The 14,171-nt window shown below is 31.2% G+C and overlaps 2 protein-coding genes across 5 annotated transcripts in view; one reads left to right on the top strand and one right to left on the bottom strand.

Annotated features, from left to right (window-relative positions):
• obe (activating signal cointegrator 1 complex subunit obelus) overlaps positions 1–6,180 on the bottom strand; it is a 231,708-nt gene extending 225,528 nt beyond the window's left edge. The window contains exon 1 of the mRNA XM_085810960.1: positions 6,028–6,180. The gene's annotated coding sequence lies outside the window, so the exon portion shown is untranslated. The remainder of the gene's footprint in view (positions 1–6,027) is intronic.
• Positions 6,181–6,441: 261 nt separating this feature from the next.
• EndoB (SH3 domain containing GRB2 like, endophilin-B) overlaps positions 6,442–14,171 on the top strand; it is a 94,028-nt gene continuing 86,298 nt past the window's right edge. The window contains exon 1 of one of the 4 annotated variants that reach the window (XM_085810956.1): positions 6,442–6,707. In XM_085810956.1, coding sequence (XP_085667082.1) covers positions 6,636–6,707 — 72 coding nt within the window. In that variant the 5' untranslated portion in view covers positions 6,442–6,635. The remainder of the gene's footprint in view (positions 6,708–14,171) is intronic. The other 3 variants (XM_085810958.1, XM_085810957.1, XM_085810959.1) reach the window with 3 other exon arrangements.

The raw sequence follows: 14,171 nt of genomic DNA, 5'->3' as shown, positions 1-14,171 counted from the left end.
ATGGAAAATTTAAAGAAAAATAACCTACCCCGAAAAACAATAATACAAAAACAACAACAGGTCTATCTCTCCAAAACTGAATAATTCCCTAACAATTCTGAACACAAATTGCCTTACAACACTTAATGATAATACCTATGCCTACAAACAAGGCGTATATAAAAAAATGCTAATTAAGAGGCAACCTTTTCCTGCTCTATATCCAAAATAAGCCTAGTCTCGAATAACTGGCATAACCTCTCCAAAATCACAAAAATGATACTCGCCAATTTTGAAGACGCCTTCGATTGACTCTCCTGGCACTACTTGGATATTCTTCCGGGAAATTTCACTATTTTGCGGCACTAGATCACGCTTCCTCCGATGTTCCCTTCTGACACACTGTCACTTGTCACTGAAGAGGCTTCACCACGCGAACAGTCCTTGCACGCAAAATTAGATCGCTCTTGAAGAAAAGAAAGTCTTGACTGTTTACATATAACTCAAGTTCAGAGGCAAAAAAGTCCGTGCCTAAATTTACTCTCAGGAACAATCCCTAAAAGCTGCCACCAACTTTTAATATTTACTGCTGTGGTGTAGTGGCCGAAACCGCTATGCTAACCTTAGATTGTAACATCAGGTTCAAAACAAAACACAGCATAAAAATTTTATTTAACGCAAAAAAAAAAAAAAAAAATAAAAAATATTTATTGAATGCTAAAAAAAAAATGGCTACATACAATTCTGAAGAGAGAAACCTAAATCTAACTCAAAAATCAAATTCTATACATTTTACGTGCAAGAGCAATTCGTGGCTCTCGAGCTTGCGTTTTTAACATTGCCAACGATTTAATTATTTTAATAAAGACTATTTTAACAACCATTGAAAATGTGTTTGTAAGTTTAAAAAAATAATAATTTTCAGCTTATTCTCACGAGACATCCTTGTCCATTTTAATCTTCAGTCTCTTCTTCTTTTATGTGACCTTATCACAACACCGACACCATCAGCGACACAGCCTTCACACTGTCAGGCAATAACGGTGGAGACACCTTCACTGCAAAGCTCTCGACTCTGCTTGGTCATTCTCGGAACTCCACGTACTCTCGAGACTCTTCACGTGATGCACTCGACGATACACAAAAGTATAGGTCTCAACTCAGCACAGTCCAAGACAAAACTCGACGATGCACTAAAAGACTCTCTCGATGCACTTGACGACCAACTCGGCACTAGACTTCGAGACACTCGCTCAATGACTGACTATCAGCTCGCTAGACAAGGCACACACACTAACTGACTGCGGACCAGCAGGGTTTATATAGCTTTCAGCTTGTGTTCGAGAACATTCTAGGCTAAATTGGTAAAAATTAATTTCTACCAGAAGGTTTTCCATCCATCCATGGTATATCATCAATGTTGTCGCCAAATGTCGCAACCCTACCTTCCCTTGCAATTTTATGGCAACCCTAAAACTGCTTTGTGGGGAAGCCATCTCACCGTGCCTGTACATTTTGTAACAATATTTTTCATGAATTTTTCGAAAAAATTTTTCCATTGTAATAACCTATAAAGTTCTTGACATCATGATAAAGTAAACATCTAAGCACATCTGCAAAACGTTAAGAGTTTTTTTATTCAAAACTTCCAAAGATATATGTGAATTTACGTATCGGCACATTTTTTAAATATGGCATATTCGTTACAAGCGATAATAACGTCAAATGTGATTCACACACTTTGTTAAAATTATTTAAAAATAATGAACATGACCTTTTATCTGTTCGTGTACAATGAAAAAAAAGGAAAGGAAAATAGGGTGCTATAAATTAAGAAGTTCGCTAAGAGAATCATTCATGGCGCAAAATGAAAAAATAAAGCAAGAAAAATTTTTAAATTTCTCCGAAAATTTCGCACCAAATTTTACGAAACTGAATATATAGGCAAAATTAGAATTCATAGAATTGAAATATGGAAAAAAATTGCCTTCCGCAGTATACAAAAATTTGGTTTCAGAATCTGTCCAAATTCACAAATATGAAAGTAGATCTCAGAGAAAATAAACAAAAATAGATACTTACATGCACATATTACGAAAAAAATTTTAAGTATTTATGTATTAACGTAACCACTTCGATTCAGTGTTTTAGAGATGAAAAGGTCAAATTTACTTATTGGGTGCAACTTAGTGGTTTTCATTCCTTTTTTAGAAAGATTTCCAAACTATCAATATTTGTTTTTAAGTAGATATTATCAACATATGAAAAGAAAACATACTTCAGGAATTTAAAATGCAAATTTGAATTATTAAATAAAGATTATGTGGTACATTAAAAATTATAACACTTACATTCAAATCTTTCAATAAATTTTTTGCACTATTCTTCTCCAGAAGTACATCACTCAAAAAATCATCAGATAACGATAAAGATTTGGCTTTGTGCAACCTTCAGCAATAGCAGATATTAAAGAAATGCATTTTTTTGTTTCCTCTACAAAATTTTCAGCAAAATTCTATATTCTTGCAGAAATTTTACTGCAGTTTCTTCCACTGCTGGCAAATTAAAGAAGCTCATAGTTTAAAACTAAGTTTAAGATTAAAAAGTAACAATTTTTTTATAAAAACTGTTGATTTGGAATAAAACAAAAAAGAATGCAAATGAAATTGGCAATATTGCTTGATCGAGGTATTGTTATCAGCACGGTTGCTGGAAAAATAGTTACGAGCATGGTTTTCAAAATTTGGCAACTTTTTTAAGGCAGTTGCGTTAATTGTAAGTAAGAAATGTTATTAGAAGCATAAAAATAAGGTTAATTAAATTATATACAAAATGAAAATATTTAAGTTAGTAACATAACAATACTACATATGAATAAAATAAAAATGTAGTAATATAAATAAGTTAAAAAATTAGTTTCTTCCACTTTAGTAGTTAAAAAACTATTTCTTCCAAGTAGTTTTTTTCCATTGTGAAGGAAATTTTCCAACCCTGATTTTAATCCTTCGACAGTTAAGAGAGTAAGCAAGTCTTTCTTCCCAAATATGTGTGATATCCATCAGTCATAAATAATGTAAACTGTGTTCATTTGTACCCACTTTGGTGCATACCTGAAATGCAAGCTGAGCTCGTTGATGACTCACATCACACATTTTGGTCACATCAGAATATTGATGAAATATTTTGGCTCACAACCTGTAAACTTTAATGAATTCTATTCAAAATAACACTGAATTTATTTTATTTATTTTTTGTAGCATTCTATAATCATTCAAAACAAATTTGTTACAATTACTAAATCACTGATAATTTCATTAACTAATTTTTAAACCATTTTATAAATATGAATTTTCATAACTGATCTGAATTAGCATGCCTCAAAATTCCAATAATTTTGTCCGAGTAATATAAAAACTTAATCTAGTGCAAAACCATTAGCAATATTCCTGCTTGTTAATTAGCTTCAGGTTAATTTTATACCTATTAATCCTGATAAAACTAATCATGAACTTAAGGGTGAAGTGCAGAATCGCCCACTTATTTGGCATATTATGTTTGGCGCTTTTTGCAAGAGTAAGAAGAATTGGATTTTTGTCATTTTCCTTTGACTTTTTAAGTTAAAATACATTGATGTGTACATGGATACAGAGTTTGTGCAATTCTTAAAAACGTGCCTAGCAGTGGGTGATTCTGCACTTTCCACAAATTTTCAACACGCAGTGTGACTGATGGTCAATATTTTTATCAGGGTCTTCTTACTTCATTATCTTCTTTCTTGCAGCATTCAGTTTATCTTGAAAATTGCATTCTTTTTTCCTTTACAAACTAACACTGATTTAGGAAATTATAGATTTACATAGTTAAATGTTACACAGACATATAACATACATTCTACAATACAGTCTGGAAACCTACGCAAAATACTTTTTCATAATCCCGAACGCCTGTACTATCCTATTCTGCACGAGAGGGGGGAAATGTATATATTTTATTGACAATAGCACTTTTATGCATATAAAAAGCAACATTGTCATAGCATCCTATTTTATGCATAGATCATAATCATAATGAAAATAGGATGCAACATAGCATCCTTTTTTCATTATGATTAAAAATACGACTAATCTTTATTCTACGGTATCACTTCATTTTTTTTCTGAAAAAAATCATCAAGGGGTATTGGTTGTTCACCAAATCTGAAAGCCCGCCACGAGAAGTAGGTTTCTTGGGAACCCTATTGTTGATATTGTTAGCAAAACTACTGGCTACCATGATGGTTTTAACTTTGGTTTAGCTTCCTGATTTTTAAGTGAAAATAAATTGATGTGTACACTGACAAAGTTAAGGCAGTGCACAATGTCCAGTTTGTGCAATATTCTGATTTTTTTTTTTTTTTTTTTTTTTTTTTTTCAGTGAAAATAGATAGTTGTGTTTATGGACACTCAGTTTGTGTCAACTTCTTATTTTGGTTTTGTGTAACAGCCATCTTGAAATTGTACATGGATTCTGTGTTAAAAATAAAGCGATTCACCAAGGGGTACCGTACAATAAAAGTTTTACCAAAAATATAATACATTACTGCAAGTGATTAAACTTTAATAATTTCTATTTTTATTTCGAAATTTTTACTTTTGTATTCATAAAGAAAATTATATATACATATATGAATCTTAATTTGACAAATTTTAGAAGTGTGTTTATTAGATTGAGATTTTATATACTCATAATCTGAAAATTCAAAGATGGGGTGAATCTTTGGATTATGGTAACTTTGTGATTTTTTTGCAAAAATTTGGCAACCAACCCTGCTACAGCAACCTGCTAGTTTTTTTTGGGAGGGGTGCCATTTTGTTTTCATGTTTTATAAAGTAAATATTTTTTATAAATAAAGGCTTTTTTTTTTTTTTACTCAACGTTTTTTCCAACAATCTGCTATGCAAATTATGCTTATGCTAGAACTTTTATGGAACAAAAGTGCTTAATCATGACGAAGATTAGGTGCAAAATTGTTTCTAAGTGCTTATTAGCTAAAATCACGATTGGAATTTTCCGGAAAATGTCACATGACATGTCTCATGATCTCTCATTTCTCTGAGACAAAATAATCTGTGATTGGAACTGTGTACTTCTCAGATTATTGCTAAAGTCCTAGCTAGTAACCTTTATCCCCTTACCAAAATGTCGCCAAACTACCTGTTACCATATTCCAAAGATGGTTTATGCTGGTTAAGTATCATTATTTCGTACAACTTGAATCTATTATTATAAAATTTTAAACACCTTGTCAGAATTTTAAAAATTATGTAAGATTTTTTACAATTTTTCTTTTCTTATATAGATTTTAATTAATAACTTCAACATTAAATGTTTATGACACTGCTGAAATTAAACTATTGTATTTTACTGCTAAATTAGATCTTTTTGCTCATGTAGACCTAGACAACAATCAGAACTTGGTAACACATAGCTTACGGTTGAACCTTATAAAAACCTACAGACTGCATAATTCAATTTTCACTAGAGGAAATATTTTCAACAAATACAAAAATTCTTTTCGCGAAAAGTTTTTCTTCAATTATTAAATATATTTTTCGGCAATGATAAAAAAAATCCCTGTTCATTTAAAAAAAAAAAAAAAAAGAAAGAAAGAAAGAAAGAAAAAGAAAAAAGAAGATCAGAAATATACATATTAAAATCCTAAAACCGATGAAACAACTTTTCCCCCGCCTATAGTTGACAGGGCTTAATGGCATGTGCGATATATTATACAACGTATAAAATATTAAATATCGAGAAGATATTTAATATATTATACAACGTATAAAATATTAAATATCGAGAAGATATTTATTTTCGCATGCACTTTAAATACTAAATGCCATATTTTAAAAGCTTTAAGGTTTTTAAAAATATCCTTCCGAATAACACATGAATATGTGATAAGGGGACTTTCCCTTTTATTAAGTAACATGAAGTTACGAATACTCAGACATGGTAATACACATTTGAAAATTCTAATGTTTTAATTAGTACCACTAGGAAATTTACCTTTACATACTCTTACAATCAAGCTAATTTATTTAAATAAATCGGATAGTCAGTTTCAGAATATATATAACTCACTATAATCGGAAGAATTCTTCCAAAATTAAACTCTCCGAAACTGAAAGTGTTTACTGCCAACTGAACAATGTTTATCTTTTCGATACCACGTTGTTTTTGAATCTTCAAATCACTTCAATTCTTCATTATTGCCTTGCTTTATGTAAAACATCAAAGAATTTAATAAGCTACTCCCGTTTTTGACTACTCAAATGTTAAAAATAAAAAGTACAAACAATTATGCATTCCATTCCGAAAATTTTTCAGGTTTTTTAAATGTGTGTCAGCTGTCTCTTCTTCTCTCCCTCTCCCTTTCATTTCTTTTTTGACAAGTATTAACTGTGAAATCCCGGTTAACTGCAAAAAATTTAGGGCTTGCAATAATACGAGCGGTTGAGGACTGTAGTGCATAGATGTAGTGTTATCTGTTTACACTTAATTTTTTTAAATCCCGCACATCACCCACTGTTATCGTTAAAAGAATCCCAGTAAAGTGTCTAATTTCCGCTTCTACCTTTTATCCTTAAATTAGGTACGCGGGTGCTGAATTTAATATGGAATTCAGCATGAAGTCAATCAAAGGATTTGCAGCTGAAGCAGCTACTGCATTTAGTCGTGCAGTCCAAGTTCGTACTGTTCTTTTTTTTTTAATTTGTGTTGTGTAATTTTATGTGATCAAGGTATTATAATTTTAGTAATAGCTAGTGATTTTTCGTAGCTTTGTGGTGTACAATGATAAATTTCCTTTTAAGCATATCTGGCATATTTGAAATTATAAGAAAGTTTTAATGACTTGTGCTTCATAGAACTTAATAGTATCTTTCACCAAAATTGAAGTTTTTATGCAGCGCTTAGAAAGTTCTAATCTGATTATAGTCATGATATATATTTGATAAGTTCAAGTTATATATTTGATAAGTATAAAAAGTAGTATAGAAATTCAGGGTTATATAGTAGTGTTTATTAAAAAGTAAACTCTTTAGACGATGCTGCTTTTATTTAAAAGTATTAATTTGAAATCTGAAGAATGTTTCAGCTCAATTTAGTGCAAACCTCCAACTGCATAAATGAGTGTGATATTGAGAAACTTGGTTGCCTAACAAAGGATCATACCTTCTGTAAGTGAAACAAGTGTTAATGGGCGCTTCTCTTGCGCTTCACGAAAAACCAATGAGCAAGATTTGTCAGTCTATGACGTGAGGAAAAACATAGCATGAAGACAGCAAAAGTTGAATAACAGATGATTAACACTTGATTGGTATGTTAGCAGGTACTTGATGACAGTTATTTTGGTAAAAGTATATTTATGGGTACCCCTTGGCGAAAACTGGCGATTTTTGGCGGTACATGGATACTGAGTTTGTGCAACTCTGACTTTTTATTTTGTCTTTGTGTACACATTGACCTATTTTCACTTAAAAACAAATCACAGAATTGATCAAACTAGGCATTGCTCATTTCCTTGACTTTATCCATGTACACGTTGACCTATTTTCACTTAAAAAAGATATCAGAAAATTGCACGAACTTGGCATTGCACACTCCCTTGACTTGGTGATAAATGAATCAACAACTTTACAATAATACAAGGGTTACCCTTCAGTCTACTGTAACCCTATCTCATAATACATTGTATAAAACCTGTCTAGAACACTGTTAAATTCCTATATCTATTCTAGTCTTGGACAACTATTTTCTGTGCCGGGATTCCATGCATCACATCACACAGAAGAGAACAGTGCTACTGGCCACATCAGTAATAAATTATGACACACACCCTGAATAGGCACGTCAGGTGGACATACAGTCTTCATCAATTTTTTGGCTTCTATCATGTGACTATATAGCACTGAATGTATAACAGATGGTATAAGCTAAGCTAAAATTATCTAATTCAGTTAATGTTGCAGATTACGTTGTTCCTTAATCTTCGAATTGGATTCGTCTTATTATTTTTGCAGACTGTGAGAGCAATTTTATAAAAGTGAGCTTGAACTTTCGATTATATCAAATAGAATTTCTGATATATATTTACTAATATGTAAAGGATCTACAAAGCGAAAGTATGTTGCGAAGTCCATTAAACAAAAAGTGGAATTGCTGCAAAAAATGGATAAAGGCATATCCTTTGTTTATCTTAAACACCGCAGCGCGCAATGAATTGGAAGTTGATCTGTCAGCACTATCCTTATCTTCAGGGCAGAAGTTTTTATTTTATTTGGCTTATAATTCCTTACTAAATGTAGTATTTCATCACGATGTACTCCGTCTTTGATATGATTTAAATCAAATTCCTTTTCATTATAATTTGCTTCCAATAGCGAAGAAAGTGACAGAGGTTATTGAAAACGAAAAAATTTCAATTGACAAATTAGTCAGTATTCTCGTCACAGCAATTATAGAACTTGAAGAGCTGAACTTTGTAACTGAACAAGAAATTATGTCTGTTTATAGAATTAAAGAGAATGTATTATCACATAAAAAACGAAGCAACTTAAACAACTTACATTGAAAGTAATGTTTAATAAAGTAAACAAATAAACATTAAGCTTTTTTTTTTGTAAATTTTGATACCCTTTAGATCATAATTCTTTATTTCATAAATTACGGTTTCATATTTTTAATTTTAGTGTCAGGTGCTGTGGAACAACTAAGTAAATCAAGGATTGATGCTTATTTTTGTCAACACTTTCATTTTCTTTGGTGACGTTAGATGATTTCATAGTTTAATGTTAGCATCTAACAGTTTTGATAAACAGTTTTTGTGTACATTTAACAGTTTTTGTGTACATTTTTGCATGCCATACTTAACCAAGAGTTCTTTTATGCACTGAATTTGGCTAAGTGATATATTTTCATTTTTTCAGTGTTAATGCCAAAACACTTTATTTTACCCCTGTCCCTCATTTCAAAAGTTTTACTGAGATTTTTCTTGATGTGTATCTTAGAAGATTCTTTTTTTGTTAGACTTCTAGATCATCTACATAAATAGCAGTTATGATGCAGTTATTAATTGCTTTCTGAACAAAGATACAATTATCTGATGTTAATTTTTCAAATTTGAGTTTCATTTCATCTAATTTTAGATTCTACATTCATCCAGCTTGCTTGTATCCATGAGTTGGCTTTTTCAATTTACAGATTTTAACCTTCAGAAGTACGAAACCCTCTGGTTGAGACATGAAGATCTCTTCATCAATTTTCCTGTTCAGATAAACTGATAAAACATTCATTTGATGTATTTTCAGATCATGTTCAGTATCTGCCATGTTCATATAGTCTTGTCCATATTTTTGCAAGCATTATTTAACAACGAATCTTTGTACTGATCAACAGTACCATCCGCCTTTTGCTTTATTCCAAATAGCCATTTGCATCCGATGCTTTTCTATTCTATCTGGTTAATTTCCATGTATTGTTTCTCATTAAGAAATTGTATTATTCTTGCATAGCTGCTCTTGCTGGATAAAACTTCTACAGTTTCTGCACCTGCAAAAACTCAAGTTAGCATATTTTTGCTAATAGAATTTTCTTGGTCTGCCTCATTTTCCTGTTTTTAAAAATCTAGACCTTCAGAAATTTTACCTTGGATTCTTGAGCATTTGGCACTTTGGAATTTTTTTTTTTTGCTTCTGAATTTTCTCCAGTAGGAACAAATTCAGTGAATTCCTGTTTGTCAACATTAAAGTTTGTTTTATCTTGCTTCAGTTTTCTGCAGTTTCAAAAATCTAATATCATGTATTATATTCAAAAATCTAATATCATTGTATTATTTCACAAGTTTCAGGTTTTCATAAATAATATGTTTTTGCTTCCTCAGATTATCCAATAAGAAAGTATTCTTCACTTTACGAATAAATTTATTCGAATTCATTAATGCAAAAAAGCTTAGCGTCTTATGATTCTGAAATGTGATATTGTAAGCTTTCTTTTAAACCATATTTCCTCGGGTGTTTTTTATCTGTTTTTAGTAGGACATGAATGAATGAGGTTATGAATGTTAAGTTGCTATTCATACCATTTATGCTCTGTGGGGTAACTTTGATTTGAACATCTTGGTGGGATGTCTGGTCTTGATTTTTGACAATTTGTCCCGCGACGTTTTAAAAAAGTCCCGATAAGCTAGGGAATGGCGTTAGAATACAGTTTTGGCGGCCATGTGGCTACTTCGCCAGGATATGTGTCTTATATTCTTTTTGTTAATTTTACAATGTTAAATGTTAATACAGTCAAAAGTTGTTAATCAGTTATTATCCGGATTATAAATCATCAGTTTAAATCTGGTAAGATGGCATGCAGAAATTGTAAAATTAAAAATATGAAACCGTAATTTATGAAATAAAGAACAATTATGATGTAAAGGGTATCAAAATTTACCAAAAAAAAGCTTAATATTTATTTGTTTTATTAAACATTTCTTTCAATGTAAGTTGTTTAAGTTGCTTCATTTTTTATGTGATAATACTTTCTCTTTAAAGAACAATTATGATGTAAAGGGTATCAAAATTTACCAAAAAAAAGCTTAATATTTATTTGTTTTATTAAACATTTCTTTCAATGTAAGTTGTTTAAGTTGCTTCATTTTTTATGTGATAATACTTTCTCTTTAATTCTATAAACAGACATAATTTCTTGTTCAGTTACAAAGTTCCGCTGTTCAAGTCCTATAATTGCTGTGTCAAGAATACCGACTAATTTGTGAATCGAAATTTTTTCATTTTCAATAACCTCTGTGTCACTTTCTTCGCTATCGGAAGCGAATTATAATGACGAGGAATTTGATTTAAATCATATCAAAGACGGAGTACATCGTGATGAAATACTACATTTAGTAAGGAATTATAAGCCAAATAAAATAAAAATATCTGCCCTGAAGATAAGGATAGTGCTGACAGATCAACTTCCAATTCATTGTGCGGTGCGGCGTCCCCCCCCCCCCAGAGCAGCGTGAAATTGATAAACAGATTTCGGAATGGTTAGATAAACAAAGGATATGCCTTTATCCATTTTTTGCAGCAATTCCACTTTTTGTTTAATGGACTTCGCAACATACTTTCGCTTTGTAGATCCTTTACATATTAGTAAATATATATCAGAAATTCTATTTGACATAATCGAAAGTTTAAGCTTACTTTTATAAAATTGCTCTAAGAGTCTGCAAAAAATAATAAGCCGGATCCAATTCAAAGATCAAGGAACAACGCAATCTGCAACATTAACTGAATTAGATCATTTCAGCTTAGCTTATACAGTCCGTTATACATTAATCGTGCATTTGTAAATGTATTTTGCGCATGCGCACATGCATATTCGCAGCCATAAAGGTCTTACGTGCATGCGTCATTGCGACGCATGTTCAGAAAGTTTATAGCTTTGAGGTCCGGATTATAGATCATTAAGGATTATGGGTGTCCGAATTAACAACTTTTGACTGCAATAACAAATAATTGTTGATGACTGATTATCGAGAACTGCTTATCAAAGTTCGCATTGTTGATCAGTTGTTAGAATTCGACCACCGTTGTTTGGACTTAATGGCATTTTTTGGCATTGGCATTGACAAAAACATTTTGTAACTGTCTCTCAGACGCTACACATTGTATTGCGTGCTAGTGGTAGTTAAACAAGTGATGTCAACAAATCAGGTATTCAGATAATTTAGGTAAATAATTTATTTATTTATTTTATAAGCACATAAATTTTCTTGAATTTAGCAGACAGTATTTATATTTTATAGTGGCGGCAAAAGGTCTACCGTCGGTCTTGAAAGTAACGCTTTTGACTTACGTTATGGCAAATTCAGAGGAAAGATAATACAAGTTAATACTGTTATTATTTAGGAAGAATTATAGGATTAAAATTTAAATAAGTTCTAAAATATACTTTATAACAAACAAATTAATTTAATTTTTAAACTAACAATAAAATATGTTCATGTAATTATGTACCTACTTGCTGTGTTTTTAAGCAATATATATAGATAAAAGTTTATAATATAATTTATAAATTTATAATAAATTACTTTTTTAGATTTTTAACATAGTAAGTAAGAACAAAAGATGCAAATTCAAAGATGATCTAAGAAGTGAATTTACTTTTGTTAAAAAAAAAAAACAAAAGCGATCATATGGTAAAATGTGAGAAATGTAATAGTGAATTTTCTATTTCGCCTGGTTGGAAGAATGATATTTCAAAGCACTCGGGGACACAGAAACATAAAAAATATTTAAATACTACTGCATCTTCCTCCAAAATGCAGGAATTCTTTTGGAAAACAATTTATGGAGACGAAGAAAAGAAATTAGCATTAGCAGAAGGCCTTATGTCTTTTCATGCTAATAATAACAATCATTCCTTCAGAACTTGTACATCTCAAATTGTCCAAAAGTTATTCAAAAAAAAAAAAAAAAAAGACAGCAATCTACTAAAAGAATTCACTCAAAAGAGAAATATGCAAAAGAATAAAATAATACTATACATAATTTTTTAATGTATTATATTTGTAGATTGTACTTATGTTGAAATTAAAAAAAATATATACAGTCAAAAAGTCTTTAATCCGGACTCGTCGGGACTTCGGCGATTCCGGATTATCGATTTTTCCGGATTATAGATCATCAGTTTAAATCTGGTAAGATGGCATGCAGAAATTATAAAATTAAAAATATGAAACCGTAATTTATAAAATAATGAGCAATTATGATCTAAAGGGTATCAAAATTTACCAAAAAAGAAGCCTAATATTTATTTGTTTACTTTATTAAACATTTCTTTCAACGCGCGTAAAGCATACCTTACCCATAGCCGAAATTAGAAAATTGCAACCAGAAAACTATTTGATTTGTATTCGTGATATTTATAATGACGAGGAATTTGATTTAAATCATATCAAAGACAGAGTACACCGAAATTAAATACTACATTTAGTAAGGAATTATAAGCCGAATAAAATAAAAACATCTGCCCTGAAGATAGATAGTGTTGACAAATCAACTTCCAGTTCATTGCCCCCCCTTCCCCCGCGCAGAGCAGCGTGAAATTGATAAACATATTTAGGAACGGTTAGATAAACAAAGAATATGCCTTTATCCATTTTTTGTAGCAATTCGTTTTTTGTTTGATGGACATCGAAACATACTTTCGTTTTCTAGATCCTTTGGGAGCTCCAGCATCAGAAATTCTATTTGACATAATCGAAAGTTCAAGCTTACTTTTAGAAAATGGCTCTTACAGTCTGCAAAAAATAATAAGCCGGATCCAATTCGAAGATTAAAGAACAACGCAATCATCAACATTAACTGAAATAGATAATTATATAATTTTAGCTTATACCGTCCGTTATATATTAAACGCGCACGCGAAAATGTATTCTGCACTTGCGCAGACACATATGCGCAGTGGTAACTGTCTTGCGTGCACGAGTAAAACGCCTATGCGCATGCGTCAATGCGGCGCATGCGCAGAAAGATTTTAGCTTTGAGGTCCGGATTATAGATCATTCCGGATTATGGGTGTCCGAATTAACGACTTTTGACTGTATTACAATACTATTTTTGCATTTTATGAAAATTTGTGTTGCTCCATATAGACCAAATTTTTAATCAAGAATTCCCCCCCCCCCCCGGTCAATGGTGTCCCGCTTTACCAATGTTAAAATCTGGTCACCTTATCTATGCTCGACTGAAAACTGTCATTTAATGCCTTCATTTTCTAAGAATTGATCAAATTCGAGACTTTTGAATTCTTTTGCATTATTGCTGCAGAGTATTTTCAGCTGATTTCCCATCCGCTTTTCACCCTAAAATTTGTATTTTTGAAATGCTTCAGTGACTTTGGACCTTTATTTTAATTTTTCACAATATTTGTTGATGAGTGAAGTATTTTGCACCATTTAAATTCCTATTCCTGTAAGTTTATGCACAATTTTGAAAAAAAAAAAGGTAAAAAAAATCTGAAAGGTTTGAGATTTGAAATTACGTCCGAAAGGGCATTCATTTTTTTTAACATTTTGTGTGTTACCTTTATTTTTTAAATATCATCTTCTTTGCTCTTAAACCATAAAATTCAATTCAATTCAACAGCAATGTTGC

The sequence above is a fragment of the Stegodyphus dumicola genome, chromosome 2, assembly GCF_044657685.1.
Source record: "Stegodyphus dumicola isolate Sdum_Otavi_A_Nest chromosome 2, ASM4465768v1".
Lineage (NCBI taxonomy): Eukaryota > Metazoa > Arthropoda > Arachnida > Araneae > Eresidae > Stegodyphus > Stegodyphus dumicola.
Note: the sequence above shows the minus strand (reverse complement) of the source record. Positions and strands in the feature narration are given on the sequence as shown.